The sequence below is a fragment of the Salvelinus namaycush genome, unplaced genomic scaffold (assembly GCF_016432855.1).
Source record: "Salvelinus namaycush isolate Seneca unplaced genomic scaffold, SaNama_1.0 Scaffold2488, whole genome shotgun sequence".
In the NCBI taxonomy this organism is placed as follows: domain Eukaryota; kingdom Metazoa; phylum Chordata; class Actinopteri; order Salmoniformes; family Salmonidae; genus Salvelinus; species Salvelinus namaycush.
In genome coordinates, this window is record NW_024059328.1 from 1 (window position 1) to 20,881 (window position 20,881).

General features: G+C 42.4%; 1 protein-coding gene across 1 annotated transcript; it reads left to right on the forward strand.

Annotated features, from left to right (window-relative positions):
• Positions 1–20,593, forward strand: LOC120039030 (alpha-actinin-2). The gene is made up of 4 exons (XM_038984570.1): positions 1–90; positions 1,638–1,703; positions 17,856–18,014; positions 18,302–20,593. Exons 2-4 carry the CDS (start codon positions 1,653–1,655, stop codon positions 18,458–18,460), a joined length of 369 nt encoding a protein of 122 aa, XP_038840498.1. The 5' UTR covers positions 1–90; positions 1,638–1,652; the 3' UTR covers positions 18,461–20,593.
• Positions 20,594–20,881: the final 288 nt, after the last annotated feature.

Genomic DNA, 20,881 nt, shown 5'->3' on the forward strand with positions numbered 1-20,881 from the left:
CGTGCGTGCGCTGTGTGTGTGTGTTGGCTGAGTGGCTGAGTGGCAGCCTGCAGACCGCCCTGATCAGTCTGGGTGAGACATAACAACCAGGTACCTGTTACTAAACAGTAACTACTAAATCCTCCCCCTGGCATCTAGGATCAGGTCACCCTTATCCACGTACTTTAATATAAATTGATCCTAGATCACCACTCCTACTGAGACTATGACCTGATCCTAGATCAACACTCCTACTGAGACTCTTTATGACCTGATCCTAGTTCAACACTCCTACTGAGACTCTTTATGACCTGATCCTAGATCAACACTCCTACTGAGACTCTGTATGACCTGATCCTAGATCAACACTCCTACTGGGACTCTTTATGACCTGATCCTAGACCAACACTCCTACTGAGACTCTTTATGACCTGATCCTAGATCACCACTCCTACTGAGACTCTTTATGACCTGATCGTAGATCAACACTCCTACTGAGACTCTTTATGACCTGATCCTAGATCAACACTCCTACTGAGACTCTTTATGACCTGATCCTAGATCAACACTCCTACTGAGACTCTGTATGACCTGATCCTAGATCAACACTCCTACTGAGACTCTTTATGACCTGATCCTAGATCAACACTCCTACTGAGACTATGACCTGATCCTAGATCACCACTCCTACTGAGACTCTTTATGACCTGATCCTAGACCAACACTCCTACTGAGACTCTTTATGACCTGATCCTAGACCAACACTCCTACTGAGACTCTTTATGACCTGATCCTAGATCAACACTCCTACTGAGACTCTTTATGACCTGATCCTAGATCAACACTCCTACTGAGACTCTTTATGACCTGATCCTAGACCAACACTCCTACTGAGACTCTTTATGACCTGATCCTAGATCAACACTCCTACTGAGACTCTTTATGACCTGATCCTAGATCACCACTCCTACTGAGACTCTTTATGACCTGATCCTAGATCCAGATGTGTATATATAGTATTGTGTGTGCTGTATCCAATTGTTTGTGCTGTAGTTATCGTTGAAGGCAATATCTCTCTCTGTTAGAGAAACAATGACATGGTGTTTATCACAGGCCCTCCTCTCATCAAAGACACTAAATTAATTTTCTTTTCTCTCTCTCTGTGCTTTGTCTTGTGCTTCTTGTCACTGTCTGTCTGTCTGTCTGTCTGTCTGTCTGTCTGTCTGTCTGTCTGTCTGTCTGTCTGTCTGTCTGTCTGTCTGTCTGTCTGTCTGTCTGTCTGTCTGTGTCTGTCTGTCTGTGTCTGCCTGCCTGCCATACCTCTCTTCCTCTCCTTGTCATATCCACACTCTTCCTCTCGCCTCCTCACCCTCCTCCTCCTCTCCCTCCTCCTCCTCTCTCCCCACCTCCTCTCCCCCTCCTCCTCCTCTCCCTTCTCCTCCTCCTCCTCCTCCTCTCCCCACCTCCTCTCCCCCTCCTCCTCCTCTCCCTTCTCCTCCTCCTCTCCCTCCTCCTCCTCCTCTCCCTCCTCCTCCTCCTCCTCTCTCCCTCCTCCTCTCCCTCCTCCTCCTCCTCCTCCTCCTCCTCCTCCTCCTCCTCTCCCTACTCCTCCTCTCCTCCTCCTCTCCCTCCTCCTCCTCCTCCCCTCCACCCTGCAGAAGAAGAAAGGAGGCATGGAGACAGATGACTTCAGAGCCTGTCTGATCTCCATGGGCTATGATCTGGTAAATACATAGAATGAGCTGTCATAGGACTGTCATGAGACTGCCACAAGGGTGCCACAAAAATGTCTGTCACTGTTAAAGTAACCTTAATCTTTAATAAAAGTGACTACCTTTTTTTCAGAATGATCAATATTATCTGTCAGTGTATTTAAAATGCCCAGGAATCAGTGTGAAACTGTTGATTCTGATCCAAAATGGCCTCCGGATATGCTGAGTATTGGTGTCAGTGGTGTTTCAGTGTGAAACTGTTGATTCTGATCCAAAATGGCCTCCAGATATGCTTAGTATAGGTGTCAGTGGTGTTTCAGTGTGAATCTGTTGATCCTGATCCAAAATGGCCTCCAGATATGCTGAGTATTGGTGTCAGTGGTGTTTCTATTCCAGGGTAGCAGCACACATAGCTGGTATGGCCAGCTGGTAGTGTCACTCAGTGGCTGGTGTGACTCAAACGGCTCTCTGTTCACTATATAGTGCACTACTGTTGACCAGGGACCATAGGGTTCACAGGGCTCTGGTCAAAGGTAGTGCACTATATAGGGAATAGGTAGTGCACTATATAGGGAATAGGTAGTGCACTATATAGGGAATAGGTAGTGCACTATATAGGGAATAGGTAGTGCACTATATAGGGAATAGGTAGTGCACTATATAGGGAATAGGTAGTGCACTATATAGGGAATAGGTAGTGCACTATATAGGGAATAGGTAGTGCACTATTTAGGGAATAGGTAGTGCACTATATAGGGAATAGGTAGTGCACTAGATAGTGAATAGGTAGTGCACTATATAGGGAATAGGTAGTGCACTAGATAGTGAATAGGTAGTGCACTAGATAGGGAATAGGTAGTGCACTATATAGGGAATAGGTAGTGCACTAGATAGGGAATAGGCTGCCATTTGGGATGCAGTCGCTGTGTCAACGAGGACAGAGAGAGAGAGAACAGCTGGCTGTAGTTCAACATGTCTGAAAGACACACAGTCATTAATGGTAGATTCACCTCCAGTCATTAATGGTAGATTCACCTCCAGTCATTAATGGTAGATTCACCTCCAGTCATTAATGGTAGATTCACCTCCAGTCATTAATGGTAGATTCACCTCCAGTCATTAATGGTAGATTCACCTCCAGTCATTAATGGTAGATTCACCTCCAGTCACACAGTCATTAATGGTAGATTCACCTCCAGTCATTAATGGTAGATTCACCTCCAGTCATTAATGGTAGATTCAGCTCCAGTCATTAATGGTAGATTCACCTCCAGTCATTAATGGTAGATTCACCTCCAGTCATTAATGGTAGATTCACCTCCAGTCATTAATGGTAGATTCACCTCCAGTCATTAATGGTAGATTCACCTCCAGTCATTAATGGTAGATTCACCTCCAGTCATTAATGGTAGATTCACCTCCAGTCATTAATGGTAGATTCACCTCCAGTCATTAATGGTAGATTCACCTCCAGTCATTAATGGTAGATTCACCTCCAGTCACACAATCATTAATGGTAGATTCACCTCCAGTCATTAATGGTAGATTCACCTCCAGTCATTAATGGTAGATTCACCTCCAGTCATTAATGGTAGATTCACCTCCAGTCATTAATGGTAGATTCACCTCCAGTCATTAATGGTAGATTCACCTCCAGACACACAGTCATTAATGGTAGATTCACCTCCAGTCATTAATGGTAGATTCACCTCCAGTCATTAATGGTAGATTCACCTCCAGACACACAGTCATTAATGGTAGATTCACCTCCAGTCATTAATGGTAGATTCACCTCCAGTCATTAATGGTAGATTCACCTCCAGTCATTAATGGTAGATTCACCTCCAGTCATTAATGGTAGATTCACCTCCAGTCATTAATGGTAGATTCACCTCCAGTCATTAATGACAGATTCACCTCCAGTCATTAATGGTAGATTCACCTCCAGTCATTAATGGTAGATTCACCTCCAGTCATTAATGGTAGATTCACCTCCAGTCATTAATGGTAGATTCACCTCCAGTCATTAATGGTAGATTCACCTCCAGTCATTACTGACAGATTCACCTCCAGTCATTACTGACAGATTCACCTCCAGTCATTAATGGTAGATTCACCTCCAGTCACACAGTCATTAATGGTAGATTCACCTCCAGTCACACAGTCATTAATGGTAGATTCACCTCCAGTCATTAATGGCAGATTCACCTCCAGTCATTAATGGTAGATTCACCTCCAGTCATTAATGGTAGATTCACCTCCAGTCACACAGTCATTAATGACAGATTCACCTCCAGTCATTAATGGCAGATTCACCTCCAGTCATTAATGGTAGATTCATCTCCAGTCATTAATGGTAGATTCATCTCCAGTCATTAATGGTAGATTCACCTCCAGTCATTAATGGTAGATTCATCTCCAGTCATTAATGGTAGATTCACCTCCAGTCATTAATGGTAGATTCACCTCCAGTCATTAATGGTAGATTCACCTCCAGTCATTAATGGTAGATTCACCTCCAGTCACACAGTCATTAATGGTAGATTCACCTCCAGTCATTAATGGTAGATTCTCCCTCCAGTCATTAATGACAGATTCACCTCCAGTCATTAATGACAGATTCACCTCCAGTCACACAGTCATTAATGGCAGATTCAGCTCCAGTCATTAATGGCAGATTCACCTCCAGTCACACAGTCATTAATGGCAGATTCAGCTCCAGTCATTAATGGTAGATTCACCTCCAGACACACAGTCATTAATGGCAGATTCAGCTCCAGTCATTAATGGTAGATTCACCTCCAGACACACAGTCATTAATGACAGATTCACCTCCAGTCATTAATGGTAGATTCACCTCCAGTCATTAATGGTAGATTCACCTCCAGTCATTAATGGTAGATTCACCTCCAGTCATTACTGACAGATTCACCTCCAGTCATTACTGACAGATTCACCTCCAGTCATTAATGGTAGATTCACCTCCAGTCATTAATGGTAGATTCACCTCCAGTCACACAGTCATTAATGGTAGATTCACCTCCAGTCATTAATGGTAGATTCTCCCTCCAGTCATTAATGACAGATTCACCTCCAGTCATTAATGACAGATTCACCTCCAGTCACACAGTCATTAATGGCAGATTCAGCTCCAGTCATTAATGGCAGATTCACCTCCAGTCACACAGTCATTAATGGCAGATTCAGCTCCAGTCATTAATGGCAGATTCACCTCCAGTCACACAGTCATTAATGACAGATTCACCTCCAGTCATTAATGGTAGATTCACCTCCAGTCATTAATGACAGATTCATCTCCAGTCATTAATGACAGATTCACCTCCAGTCATTAATGACAGATTCACCTCCAGTCATTAATGGTAGATTCACCTCCAGTCATTAATGGTAGATTCACCTCCAGTCATTAATGACAGATTCATCTCCAGTCATTAATGACAGATTCACCTCCAGTCATTAATGACAGATTCACCTCCAGTCATTAATGACAGATTCACCTCCAGTCACACAGTCATTAATGGTAGATTCACCTCCAGTCATTAATGACAGATTCACCTCCAGTCATTAATGACAGATTCACCTCCAGTCATTAATGGTAGATTCACCTCCAGTCATTAATGACAGATTCACCTCCAGTCACACAGTCATTAATGACAGATTCACCTCCAGTCATTAATGGTAGATTCACTCCCAGTCATTAATGACAGATTCACCTCCAGTCACACAGTCATTAATGGCAGATTCACCTCCAGTCATTAATGGTAGATTCACCTCCAGTCATTAATGACAGATTCACCTCCAGTCACACAGTCATTAATGACAGATTCACCTCCAGTCATTAATGGTAGATTCACCTCCAGTCATTAATGACAGATTCATCTCCAGTCATTAATGACAGATTCACCTCCAGTCATTAATGACAGATTCACCTCCAGTCATTAATGACAGATTCACCTCCAGTCATTAATGGTAGATTCACCTCCAGTCATTAATGACAGATTCATCTCCAGTCATTAATGACAGATTCACCTCCAGTCATTAATGACAGATTCACCTCCAGTCATTAATGACAGATTCACCTCCAGTCACACAGTCATTAATGGTAGATTCACCTCCAGTCATTAATGACAGATTCACCTCCAGTCATTAATGACAGATTCACCTCCAGTCATTAATGGTAGATTCACCTCCAGTCATTAATGACAGATTCACCTCCAGTCACACAGTCATTAATGACAGATTCACCTCCAGTCATTAATGGTAGATTCACTCCCAGTCATTAATGACAGATTCACCTCCAGTCACACAGTCATTAATGGCAGATTCACCTCCAGTCATTAATGGTAGATTCACCTCCAGTCATTAATGACAGATTCACCTCCAGTCATTAATGGTAGATTCACCTCCAGTCACACAGTCATTAATGACAGATTCACCTCCAGTCATTAATGGTAGATTCACCTCCAGTCATTAATGACAGATTCATCTCCAGTCATTAATGACAGATTCACCTCCAGTCATTAATGACAGATTCACCTCCAGTCATTAATGGTAGATTCACCTCCAGTCATTAATGGTAGATTCACCTCCAGTCATTAATGACAGATTCATCTCCAGTCATTAATGACAGATTCACCTCCAGTCATTAATGACAGATTCACCTCCAGTCATTAATGACAGATTCACCTCCAGTCACACAGTCATTAATGGTAGATTCACCTCCAGTCATTAATGACAGATTCACCTCCAGTCATTAATGACAGATTCACCTCCAGTCATTAATGGTAGATTCACCTCCAGTCATTAATGACAGATTCACCTCCAGTCACACAGTCATTAATGACAGATTCACCTCCAGTCATTAATGGTAGATTCACTCCCAGTCATTAATGACAGATTCACCTCCAGTCACACAGTCATTAATGGCAGATTCACCTCCAGTCATTAATGGTAGATTCACCTCCAGTCATTAATGACAGATTCACCTCCAGTCATTAATGGTAGATTCACCTCCAGTCACACAGTCATTAATGACAGATTCACCTCCAGTCATTAATGACAGATTCACCCCCAGTCATTAATGGTAGATTCACCTCCAGTCATTAATGGCAGATTCACCTCCAGTCATTAATAGTATATTCACCTCCAGTCATTAATGGCAGATTCACCTCCAGTCATTAATGACAGATTCACCTCCAGTCATTAATGACAGATTCACCTCCAGTCACACAGTCATTAATGACAGATTCACCTCCAGTCACACAGTCATTAATGACAGATTCACCTCCAGTCATTAATGACAGATTCACCTCCAGTCACACAGTCATTAATGACAGATTCACCTCCAGTCACACAGTCATTAATGACAGATTCACCTCCAGTCACACAGTCATTAATGGCAGATTCACCTCCAGTCATTAATGGTAGATTCACCTCCAGTCATTAATGGTAGATTCACCTCCAGTCATTAATGACAGATTCACCTCCAGTCATTAATGACAGATTCACCTCCAGTCACACAGTCATTAATGACAGATTCACCTCCAGTCATTAATGGTAGATTCACCTCCAGTCATTAATGACAGATTCACCTCCAGTCACACAGTCATTAATGACAGATTCACCTCCAGTCATTAATGACAGATTCATCTCCAGTCACACAGTCATTAATGACAGATTCACGTCCAGTCATTAATGGTAGATTCACCTCCAGTCATTAATGGTAGATTCACCTCCAGTCATTAATGGTAGATTCACCTCCAGTCATTAATGGTAGATTCACCTCCAGTCATTAATGGTAGATTCATCTCCAGTCATTAATGGTAGATTCACCTCCAGTCATTAATGGTAGATTCACCTCCAGTCATTAATGGTAGATTCATCTCCAGTCATTAATGGTAGATTCACCTCCAGTCATTAATGGCAGATTCACCTCCAGTCACACAGTCATTAATGGCAGATTCAGCTCCAGTCATTAATGGCAGATTCACCTCCAGTCACACAGTCATTAATGACAGATTCACCTCCAGTCATTAATGGTAGATTCACCTCCAGTCATTAATGACAGATTCATCTCCAGTCATTAATGACAGATTCACCTCCAGTCATTAATGACAGATTCACCTCCAGTCATTAATGGTAGATTCACCTCCAGTCATTAATGGTAGATTCACCTCCAGTCATTAATGACAGATTCATCTCCAGTCATTAATGACAGATTCACCTCCAGTCATTAATGACAGATTCACCTCCAGTCATTAATGACAGATTCACCTCCAGTCACACAGTCATTAATGGTAGATTCACCTCCAGTCATTAATGACAGATTCACCTCCAGTCATTAATGACAGATTCACCTCCAGTCATTAATGGTAGATTCACCTCCAGTCATTAATGACAGATTCACCTCCAGTCACACAGTCATTAATGACAGATTCACCTCCAGTCATTAATGGTAGATTCACTCCCAGTCATTAATGACAGATTCACCTCCAGTCACACAGTCATTAATGGCAGATTCACCTCCAGTCATTAATGGTAGATTCACCTCCAGTCATTAATGACAGATTCACCTCCAGTCATTAATGGTAGATTCGCCTCAGGTCACACAGTCATTAATGACAGATTCACCTCCAGTCATTAATGACAGATTCACCTCCAGTCATTAATGGTAGATTCACCTCCAGTCATTAATGGCAGATTCACCTCCAGTCATTAATAGTAGATTCACCTCCAGTCATTAATGGCAGATTCACCTCCAGTCATTAATGACAGATTCACCTCCAGTCATTAATGACAGATTCACCTCCAGTCACACAGTCATTAATGACAGATTCACCTCCAGTCACACAGTCATTAATGACAGATTCACCTCCAGTCACACAGTCATTAATGGCAGATTCACCTCCAGTCATTAATGGTAGATTCACCTCCAGTCATTAATGGTAGATTCACCTCCAGTCATTAATGACAGATTCACCTCCAGTCATTAATGACAGATTCACCTCCAGTCACACAGTCATTAATGACAGATTCACCTCCAGTCATTAATGGTAGATTCACCTCCAGTCATTAATGACAGATTCACCTCCAGTCACACAGTCATTAATGACAGATTCACCTCCAGTCATTAATGACAGATTCATCTCCAGTCACACAGTCATTAATGACAGATTCACCTCCAGTCATTAATGGTAGATTCACCTCCAGTCATTAATGGTAGATTCACCTCCAGTCATTAATGGTAGATTCACCTCCAGTCATTAATGGTAGATTCACCTCCAGTCATTAATGGTAGATTCACCTCCAGTCATTAATGGTAGATTCATCTCCAGTCATTAATGGTAGATTCACCTCCAGTCATTAATGGTAGATTCACCTCCAGTCATTAATGGTAGATTCATCTCCAGTCATTAATGGTAGATTCACCTCCAGTCATTAATGGTAGATTCACCTCCAGTCATTAATGACAGATTCACCTCCAGTCATTAATGACAGATTCCACTCCAGTCATTAATGGTAGATTCACCTCCAGTCATTAATGGTAGATTCATCTCCAGTCACACAGTCATTAATGACAGATTCACCTCCAGTCATTAATGGTAGATTCACTCCCAGTCATTAATGGTAGATTCACCTCCAGTCATTAATGACAGATTCACCTCCAGTCACACAGTCATTAATGACAGATTCACCTCCAGTCACACAGTCATTAATGGTAGATTCACCTCCAGTCATTAATGACAGATTCACCTCCAGTCACACAGTCATTAATGGTAGATTCACCTCCAGTCATTAATGGTAGATTCACCTCCAGTCATTAATGACAGATTCACCTCCAGTCATTAATGACAGATTCACCTCCAGTCACACAGTCATTAATGGTAGATTCACCTCCAGTCATTAATGACAGATTCACCTCCAGTCATCAATGGTAGATTCATCTCCAGTCATTAATGGCAGATTCACCTCCAGTCATTAATGGTAGATTCACCTCCAGTCATTAATGGCAGATTCACCTCCAGTCATTAATGGTAGATTCACTTCCAGTCATTAATGACAGATTCACCTCCAGTCATTAATGGTAGATTCACCTCCAGTCATTAATGACAGATTCACCTCCAGTCATTAATGGTAGATTCACCTCCAGTCATTAATGACAGATTCACCTCCAGTCATTAATGGTAGATTCACCTCCAGTCACACAGTCATTAATGACAGATTCACCTCCAGTCATTAATGGCAGATTCACCTCCAGTCATTAATGACAGATTCACCTCCAGTCATTAATGACAGATTCACCTCCAGTCACACAGTCATTAATGGTAGATTCACCTCCAGTCATTAATGACAGATTCACCTCCAGTCAGTAATGGTAGATTCACCTCCAGTCATTAATGACAGATTCATCTCCAGACACACAGTCCTTAATGACAGGTTCACCTCCAGTCATTAATGACAGATTCACCTCCAGTCACACAGTCATTAATGGTAGATTCACCTCCAGTCATTAATGACAGATTCACCTCCAGTCATTAATGGCAGATTCACCTCCAGTCATTAATGACAGATTCACCTCCAGTCACACAGTCATTAATGGTAGATTCACCTCCAGTCATTAATGACAGATTCACCTCCAGTCATTAATGACAGATTCACCTCCAGTCATTAATGGTAGATTCACCTCCAGTCATTAATGACAGATTCACCTCCAGTCATTAATGGTAGATTCACCTCCAGTCACACAGTCATTAATGGTAGATTCACCTCCAGTCATTAATGACAGATTCACCTCCAGTCATGAATGGTAGATTCACCTCCAGACACACAGTCATTAATGACAGATTCACCTCCAGTCACACAGTCATTAATGACAGATTCACCTCCAGTCACACAGTCATTAATGACAGATTCACCTCCAGTCACACAGTCATTAATGACAGATTCACCTCCAGTCACACAGTCATTAATGACAGATTCACCTCCAGTCACACAGTCATTAATGGTAGATTCACCTCCAGTCACACAGTCATTAATGACAGATTCACCTCCAGTCATTAATGACAGATTCACCTCCAGTCATTAATGACAGATTCACCTCCAGTCATTAATGACAGATTCATCTCCAGTCATTAATGGTAGATTCACCTCCAGTCATTAATGGCAGATTCACCTCCAGTCATTAATGACAGATTCATCTCCAGTCACATAGTCATTAATGACAGATTCACCTCCAGTCATTAATGACAGATTCATCTCCAGTCATTAATGGTAGATTCATCTCCAGTCACACATCTCCAGGACGTGAGTAATGTATCAAACATAATCCTTTACCAGGTAGGACATGAGTAATATATCAAACATAACCCTTTATCAGGTAGGACATGAGTAATGTATCAAACATAACCCTTTATCAGGTAGGACATGAGTAATGTATCAAACATAACCCTTTACCAGGTAGGACATGAGTAATGTATCAAACATAACCCTTTACCAGGTAGGACATGAGTAATGTATCAAACATAACCCTTTACCAGGTAGGACATGAGTAATGTATCAAACATAACCCTTTACCAGGTAGGACATGAGTAATGTATCAAACATAACCCTTTATCAGGTAGGACATGAGTAATGTATCAAACATAACCCTTTATCAGGTAGGACATGAGTAATGTATCAAACATAACCCTTTACCGGGTAGGACATGAGTAATGTATCAAACATAACCCTTTACCAGGTAGGACATGAGTAATGTATCAAACATAACCCTTTACCAGGTAGGACATGAGTAATGTATCAAACATAACCCTTTACCAGGTAGGACATGAGTAATGTATCAAACATAACCCTTTATCAGGTAGGACATGAGTAATGCATCAAACATAACCCTTTATCAGGTAGGACATGAGTCATGTATCAAACATAACCCTTTACCAGGTAGGACATGAGTAATGTATCAAACATAACCCTTTATCAGGTTGGACATGAGTAATGTATCAAACATAACCCTTTATCAGGTTGGACATGAGTAATGTGGTTATGGTTGGTTCCAAGATGGCATAGCAGTTCAGACGTCATTTTGTCCTCGTATTGTCGTGTCCTGTATATATATATATATTTACATCTTTCTTCGCATATCTTTTACATATTTTATTATCCAAGAACTCAACTACAAAAGCTTTCCTGCAACCCGCCTCACCAATTACAAAAAAAAAAGTATTATTTACCTCAAATCTGAAAATCCACAGTGGAAGCTAGCCAGAGGCTAACCAGAAGCTGGCCAGAACCTAGCCAGAAGCTAACCAGAAGCTAGCCGGAAGCTACCCAGAAGCTAACCAGAAGCTACCCAGAAGCTAACCAGAAGCTAGCCAGAAGCTAATCTGAAGCTGCCCAGAAGTTAGCCGGTTTGCTGGCTAGCGTTGGTGTTTCAGCTGCCCACGTTTTGTGGTCATCAGCTATTCCTTTAGCTCGATAATCTATCGGCACTTTTGTGCAACGCGACTCGGACCGGAGCATACCGGGCCTATTTTTCTCAGTGTCCCCGGATTTCAGCCACAGGCTCTGGACGTTTGCACCTTGATTTCGCAGCTAGCTAGCTGCAAACCGTGTGACTATTGGCTTACGTCGATCCCGGAACTTAAATTATTCCGGAGCTAGCCAGCTGAAGAGTTCCATCAGCCACTCCTGGGCTACAATCACCTATCCGGACCCGTTTTTTTGCTGCAGATGCGGAGCCCCACCGGGCCTTCACGACTGACTGCCGACGTTATCTGCCCGAGGGAGTTATCCAACTGGCACCTCCGTCGCGACGTTACCTGAACGCTCATCTGGGGCCCGCTAATCGTTAGCTGTCTTATCAGCTGCTATCTGAATAAGTATATCGGACAATTTTTCTTGGGTCACTATATCTATTTTGCCAATTGGATTGATCCCCTCTACCACACGGAACCCCACTAATCTACCGACGGAAACGCACGAGGTGTCTAAAAATAGACCTCCATCCTATGCTATCTTGCTACCGATAGCCATCTACCCGGCCAGCTGTCTGGATCGCCGTGACCCCAACCAACCTCTACTCACTGGACCCTTATGATCAATCGACTAAGCATGCCTCTCCTTAATGTCAATATGCCTTGTCCATTGCTGTTCTGGTTAGTGTTTATTGGATTATTTCACTGTAGAGCCTCTAGCCCTGCTCACTATACCTTATCCAACCTTTCAGTTCCACCACCCACACATGCGATGACATCACCTGGTTTCAATGATGTTTCTAGAGACAATATCTCTCTCATCATCACTCAATACCTAGGTTTACCTCCACTGTATTCACATCCTACCATACCTTTGTCTGTACATTATTCCTTGAAGCTATTTTATCGCCCCCAAAAACTTCCTTTTACTCTCTGTTCTAGACGTTCTAGACGACCAATTCTCATAGCTTTTAGCCGTACCCTTATCCTACTCCTCCTCTGTTCCTCTGGTGATGTAGAGGTGAATCCAGGCCCTGCAGTACCTAGCTCCACTCCTATTCCCCAGGCGCTCTCTTTTGATGACTTCTGTAACCGTAATAGCCTTGGTTTCATGCATGTTAACATTAGAAGCCTCCTCCCTAAGTTTGTTTTGTTCACTGCTTTAGCACACTCTGCCAACCCAGATGTTTTAGCCGTGTCTGAATCCTGGCTTAGGAAGACCACCAAAAATTCTGACATTTTCATCCCTAACTACAAGATTTTCAGACAAGATAGAACGGCCAAAGGGGGCGGTGTTGCAATCTACTGCAAAGATTGCCTGCAGAGTTCTGTTTTACTATCCAGGTCTGTTCCCAAACAATTTGAACTTCTACTTTTAAAAATCCACCTCTCTAAAAACAAGTCTCTCACCGTTGCCGCCTGCTATAGACCACCCTCTGCCCCCAGCTGTGCTCTGGACACCATATGTGAACTGATTGCCCCCCATCTATCTTCAGAGCTCGTGCTACTAGGCGACCTAAATTGGAACATGCTTAACACCCCAGCCATCCTACAATCTAAGCTTGATGCCCTCAATCTCACACAAATTATCAATGAACCTACCAGGTACCACCCCAAATCCGTAAACACGGGCACCCTCATAGATATCATCCTAACCAACTTGCCCTCCAAATACACCTCTGCTGTTTTCAACCAAGATCTCAGCGATCACTGCCTCATTGCCTGCATCCGTAATGGGTCAGCGGTCAAACGACCTCCACTCATCACTGTCAAACGCTCCCTGAAACACTTCAGCGAGCAGGCCTTTCTAATCGACCTGGCCGAGGTATCCTGGAAGGATATTGATCTCATCCCGTCAGTAGAGGATGCCTGGATATTTTTTTTAAATGCCTTCCTCACCATCTTGAATAAGCATGCCCCATTCAAGAAATTTAGAACCAGGAACAGATATAGCCCTTGGTTCTCTCCAGACCTGACTGCCCTTAACCAACACAAAAACATCCTATGGCGTTCTGCATTAGCATCGAACAGCCCCCGTGATATGCAACTTTTCAGGGAAGCTAGAAACCAATATACACAGGCAGTTAGAAAAGCCAAGGCTAGCTTTTTCAAGCAGAAATTTGCTTCCTGCAACACAAACTCAAAAAAGTTCTGGGACACTGTAAAGTCCATGGAGAATAAGAACACCTCCTCCCAGCTTCCAACTGCACTGAAGATAGGAAACACTGTCACCACCGACAAATCCACTATAATTGAGAATTTCAATAAGCATTTTTCTACGGCTGGCCATGCTTTCCACCTGGCTACCCCTACCCCGGTCAACAGCACTGCCCTCCCCTCTGCTTCTCGCCCAAGCCTTCCCCATTTCTCTTTCTCCCAAATACAGTCAGCTGATGTTCTGAAAGAGCTACAAAATCTGGACCCTTACAAATCAGCCGGGCTAGATAATCTGGACCCTTTCTTTCTAAAACTATCTGCTGAAATTGTTGCCACCCCTATTACTAGCCTTTTCAACCTCTCTTTCGTGTCGTCTGAGATTCCCAAAGATTGGAAAGCAGCTGCGGTCATCCCCCTCTTCAAAGGGGGGGACACTCTTGACCCAAACAGCTACAGACCTATATCTATCCTACCCTGCCTTTCTAAGGTCTTCGAAAGCCAAGTCAACAAACAGATTACCGACCATTTCGAATCCCACCATACCTTCTCCGCTATGCAATCTGGTTTCAGAGCTGGTCATGGGTGCACCTCAGCCACGCTCAAGGTCATAAACGATATCTTAACCGCCATCGATAGGAAACAATACTGTGCAGCCGTATTCATTGACCTGGCCAAGGCTTTTGACTCTGTCAATCACCACATCCTCATCGGCAGACTCGACAGCCTTGGTTTCTCTAATGATTGCCTCGCCTGGTTCACCAACTACTTCTCTGATCGAGTTCAGTGTGTCAAATCGGAGGGTCTGTTGTCCGGGCCTCTAGCAGTCTCTATGGGGGTGCCACAGGGTTCAATTCTTGGACCGACTCTCTTCTCTGTATACATCAATGATGTCGCTCTTGCTGCTGGTGAGTCTCTGATCCACCTCTACGCGGACGACACTATTCTGTATACTTCTGGCCCTTCTTTTGACACTGTGTTAACAACCCTCCAGGCGAGCTTCAATGCCATACAACTCTCCTTCCGTGGCCTCCAATTGCTCTTAAATACAAGTAAAACTAAATGCATGCTCTTCAACCGATCGCTGCCTGCACCTGCCCGCCTGTCCAACATCACTACTCTGGACGGCTCTGACTTAGAATATGTGGACAACTACAAATACCTAGGTGTCTGGTTAGACTGTAAACTCTCCTTCCAGACTCACATTAAGCATCTCCAATCCAAAGTTAAATCTAGAATTGGCTTCCTATTCCGCAACAAAGCATCCTTCACTCATGCTGCCAAACATACCCTTGTAAAACTGACCATCCTACCAATCCTCGACTTCGGTGATGTCATTTACAAAATAGCCTCCAAAACCCTACTCAATAAATTGGATGCAGTCTATCACAGTGCCATCCGTTTTGTCACCAAAGCCCCATACACTACCCACCACTGCGACCTGTACACTCTCGTTGGCTGGCCCTCGCTTCATACTCGTCGCCAAACCCACTGGCTCCAGGTCATCTACAAGACCCTGCTAGGTAAAGTCCCCCCTTATCTCAGCTCGCTGGTCACCATAGCAGCACCTACCTGTAGCACGCACTCCAGCAGGTATATCTCTCTGGTCACCCCCAAAACCAATTATTCCTTTGGCCGCCTCTCCTTCCAGTTCTCTGCTGCCAATGACTGGAATGAACTACAAAAATCTCTGAAACTGGAAACACTTATCTCCCTCACTAGCTTTAAGCACCAGCTGTCAGAGCCGCTCATAGATTACTGCACCTGTACATAGCCCATCTATAATTTAGCCCAAACAACTACCTCTTTACCTACTGTATTCATTTATTTATTTTGCTCCTTTGCACCCCATTATTTCTATCTCTACTTTGCACTTTCTTCCACTGCAAACCAACCATTCCAGTGTTTTTTTACTTGCTATATTGTATTTACTTCGCCACCATGGCCTTTTTTATATTTTTATTTATTTATATATATATTTTGTTTGCCTTCACCTCCCTTATCTCACCTCACTTGCTCACATTGTATATAGACTTATTTTTCACTGTATTATTGACTGTATGTTTGTTTTACTCCATGTGTAACTTTGTGTTGTTGTTTGTGTCGAACTGCTTTGCTTTATCTTGGCCAGGTCGCAATTGTAAATGAGAACGTGTTCTCAATTTGCCTACCTGGTTAAATAAAGGTGAAATAAATAAATAAATAAAATGTATCAAACATAACCCTTTACCAGGTAGGACATGAGTAATGTATCAAACATAACCCTTTACCAGGTAGGACATGAGTCATGTATCAAACATAACCCTTTATCAGGTAGGACATGAGTAATGTATCAAACATAACCCTTTACCAGGTAGGACATGAGTAATGTATCAAACATAACCCTTTACCAGGTAGGACATGAGTAATGTATCAAACATAACCCTTTATCAGGTAGGACATGAGTAATGTACCAAACATAACCCTTTACCAGGTAGGACATGAGTCATGTATCAAACATAACCCTTTACCAGGTAGGACATGAGTCATGTATCAAACATAACCCTTTACCAGGTAGGACATGAGTCATGTATCAAACATAACCCTTTACCAGGTAGGACATGAGTAATGTATCAAACATAACCCTTTATCAGGTAGGACATGAGTAATGTATCAAACATACCCCTTTACCAGGTAGAACATGGGTAATGTATCAAACATAACCCTTTACCAGGTAGGACATAAGTAATGTATCAAACATAACCCTTTACCAGGTAGGACATGAGTAATGTATCAAACATAACCCTTTACCAGGTAGGACATGAGTCATGTATCAAACATAACCCTTTACCAGGTAGGACATGAGTCATGTATCAAACATAACCCTTTACCAGGTAGGACATGAGTAATGTATCAAACATAACCCTTTATCAGGTAGGACATGAGTAATGTATCAAACATAACCCTTTACCAGGTAGGACATGAGTAATGTATCAAACATAACCCTTTACCAGGTAGGACATGAGTAATGTATCAAACATAACCCTTTACCGGGTAGGACATGAGTAATGTATCAAACATAACCCTTTACCAGGTAGGACATGAGTAATGTATCAAACATAACCCTTTACCAGGTAGGCCATGAGTAATGTATCAAACATAACCCTTTACCGGGTTGGACATGAGTAATGTATCAAACATAACCCTTTACCAGGTAGGACATGAGTAATGTATCAAACATAACCCTTTACCAGGTAGGACATGAGTAATGTATCAAACATAACCCTTTACCGGGTTGGACATGAGTAATGTATCAAACATAACCCTTTACCAGGTAGGACATGAGTAGCACAGCTGTCTTATCTTTCTGTTATTCTCAACCTGATTGACTCAATGTTATCCTGATTCCAGATCTGTTTGTTATGTCACCTGACAATGACCATATGTATTGGCAAGACAGCACAAACAGATCTGGGACCTGGCTAAATCAATGTGGCTGTATGTAATGAAGTAGCCTGGTTATACGATGCTCTGTGATTTGTAGGGAGAGTCTGAGTTTGCCCGCATCATGTCTCTAGTGGATCCCAACGGGTCCAACAAGGTGACCTTCCAGTCCTTCGTTGACTTCATGACTAGAGAGACGTCCGACTCAGACACCTCAGAGCAGGTCCTCGCCTCCTTCAAGATCCTGGCTGCTGATAAGGTGACAAGTGATGGTTCTCTGTGTCTCTCTCACTCGCTTTCTCTCTGTCTCTCTCACTTGCTTCCTCTCTGTCTGTCTCTTTCACCCGCTTTCTCTCTGTCTCTCTCACTTGCTTCCTCTTTCACGCCTTGCTTTATCTGTCTCGCACATGCTTACTCTCTCTCTCTCTCTCTCTCTCTCTCTCGAGCACTTTCTCTCTCTCTCTAGCCAAGTCATGTTAAAGTTTATTTTACAATGTCATCTCAAATGTGTGTCCCTAATGTCCCTCTGTGTTATCTTTTCCACAGCCCTTCATCCTGCTGGAGGAGCTGCGTAGAGAGCTGCCCCCAGAGCAGGCAGAGTACTGCATCGCCAGGATGCCCCTCTACAATGGGCCTGATGGGGTCCCAGGGGCCCTGGACTACACTGTCTTCTCCACTGCCCTCTACGGGGAGAGCGACCTCTAGCTTCACACTCCAGAAATGCACCCTGACCTCGTATCAGTCTCGCCCCATTTTTGTTCCACACATTTACATCTAAATTGATTCATATTTTGACCGGTACTAAAAGGTAGTTATGTTTGAGAAATACAAACGCATTTTAAAGCCGTTTCATGAGTGTATGATTTCTAAAGAGTAGGGAGAAATATTTATTTCAAAGGACTGAGCAGGATTCATTCACTAGATTTAAAAAAAATGATGACTCAGTAAATGTGAAATTACATGTGATTCACATAAAAGTAACTTACACATAAAAAGTAACTTGCACATAAAAGTAACTTACACATTAAAAGTAACTTACACATAAAAAGTAACTTGCACATAAAAAGTAACTTACACATAAAAAGTTACTTGCACATAAAAGTAACTTACACATAAAAAGTAACTTGCACATAAAAGTAACTTACACATTAAAAGTAACTTACACATAAAAAGTAACTTGCACATAAAAAGTAACTTACACATAAAAAGTTACTTGCACATAAAAGTAACTTACACATTAAAAGTAACGTGCACATAAAAGTAACTTACACATTAAAAGTAACTTGCACATAAAAGTAACTTACACATAAAAAGTAACTTGCACATAAAAGTAACTTACACATAAAAAGTAACTTGCACATAAAAGTAACTTACACATTAAAAGTAACTTGCACATAAAAGTAACTTACACATAAAAAGTAACTTGCACATAAAAGTAACTTACACATTAAAAGTAACTTGCACATAAAAAGTCACTTACACATTAAAAGTAACTTGCACATAAAAAGTAACTTACACATAAAAAGTAACTTACACATTAAAAGTAACTTGCACATAAAAAGTAACTTACACATAAAAAGTAACTTGCACATTAAAAGTAACTTACACATTAAAAGTAACTTACACAAGAAGCGCTACTAAGTTATTTGCTAGTCACCGTTGGAGACCTAAAGATACGGAGTGATGAGAAGCTTGTATTGTAACAGTGTTTGCACTCTTCTACATTATTACATAAAAAACAGGGGACGGTTTTGCCTCATCTGTTCAGTGCCTAAAATGAATGGAAAAGGACCCAGTATGCTAGTCTGGTCCCTGATCTGATCCCACAGCCTGGTCCTAGATCTGATCCCACAGCCTGGTCCCAGATCTGATCTCACCTAGCCTGGTTCGAGATCTGATCCCCCTAGCCTGGTCCCAGATCTGATCCCACAGCCTGGTCCCAGATCTGATCTCACCTAGCCTGGTTCGAGATCTGATCCCACTAGCCTGGTCCCAGATCTGATCCCACAGCCTGGTTCCAGATCTTATCTCGCCAGCCTGACCCCCAGATCTGATCTCTCTAGCCTGGTCCCAGATCTGATCTCACTAGCCTGGTCCCAGATCTGATCAAGCCAGCCTGGCCCCCAGATCTGTTTGTGCTCTAATCCATCCAGGCTACATTATAATCCACCAAGGCTACATTATAATCCACCCAGGCTACATTATAATTCACCCAGGCTACATTATACTTCACCCAGGCTACATTATAATTCACCCAGGCTACATTATAATCCACCCAGGCTACATTATAATCCACCCAGGCTACATTATAATCCACCCAGGCTACATTATAATCCACCCAGGCTACATTATAATCCACCCAGGCTACATTATAATCCACCCAGGCTACATTATAATCCACCCAGGCTACATTATAATCCACCCAGGCTACATTATAATCCACCCAGGCTACCAGTATGTCAGAACTGCAGTGCTGTTTATTGTCAAAACGAGTGAAAACTTGTGTTTCATGATTGGAGTCGAGTTTCCCCTAAAGGCTCATGTTGAGTCAGTCTAGCATTTCTCCCATTAATGTTCAGGGTTAAGCTTGGGGGAGGAGAAGCTGATCCTAGGTCTGTACCGAGGGGAAACTTTAACCCCCAGAGACTCATGATTGGACAGTAACTAGGCTGTGTTTGATGCCAGAAACAAAATAATGTAACTGTAAAATAACAAACTGTTTGTCTGGGTAAAACTACAATCTTAGTCTCCTCAAGAACGCTGATGTGGAATCTGAAGGTATGAAGAGTTTCTAGTGTAAGACGAAGGAGCAGAAAATAAACTCAGTGATTAAAACGTTTCGGTAGTTTTTCTTCTGTTTTGCTGAACGTTCTGAATATCCTAGTGAAACCTGTTGATTACGGCACAATACAGGCAGGTAGACTTTCTGATTATTTTAGGACGTGTTTTTTTCCCCCTCAGATTTGTACTTTCTAGGCTTTGTTGAGACTTTGTCAAGTTATGTAAGAAAATAACATCAACGGGAAGTCTATACATTTTCAGACATGATTTTAAACGCCTTATTAAATAAAAGGCTTTGGAATCTGTGTCAAACCAACTTTCCCTTTCAGAGAGCTGACACCTTGA

Excerpts from the sequence above, each read along its gene's own strand:
- LOC120039030 (XM_038984570.1), top strand. The coding sequence starts at position 1,653 with ATGGAGACAGATGACTTCAGAGCCTGTCTGATCTCCATGGGCTATGAT. Across the intron at positions 1,704-17,855 it reads TCTCCATGGGCTATGATCTG|GGAGAGTCTGAGTTTGCCCG; the intron begins GTAAATACATAG and ends TGTGATTTGTAG. Across the intron at positions 18,015-18,301 it reads AGATCCTGGCTGCTGATAAG|CCCTTCATCCTGCTGGAGGA; the intron begins GTGACAAGTGAT and ends TCTTTTCCACAG.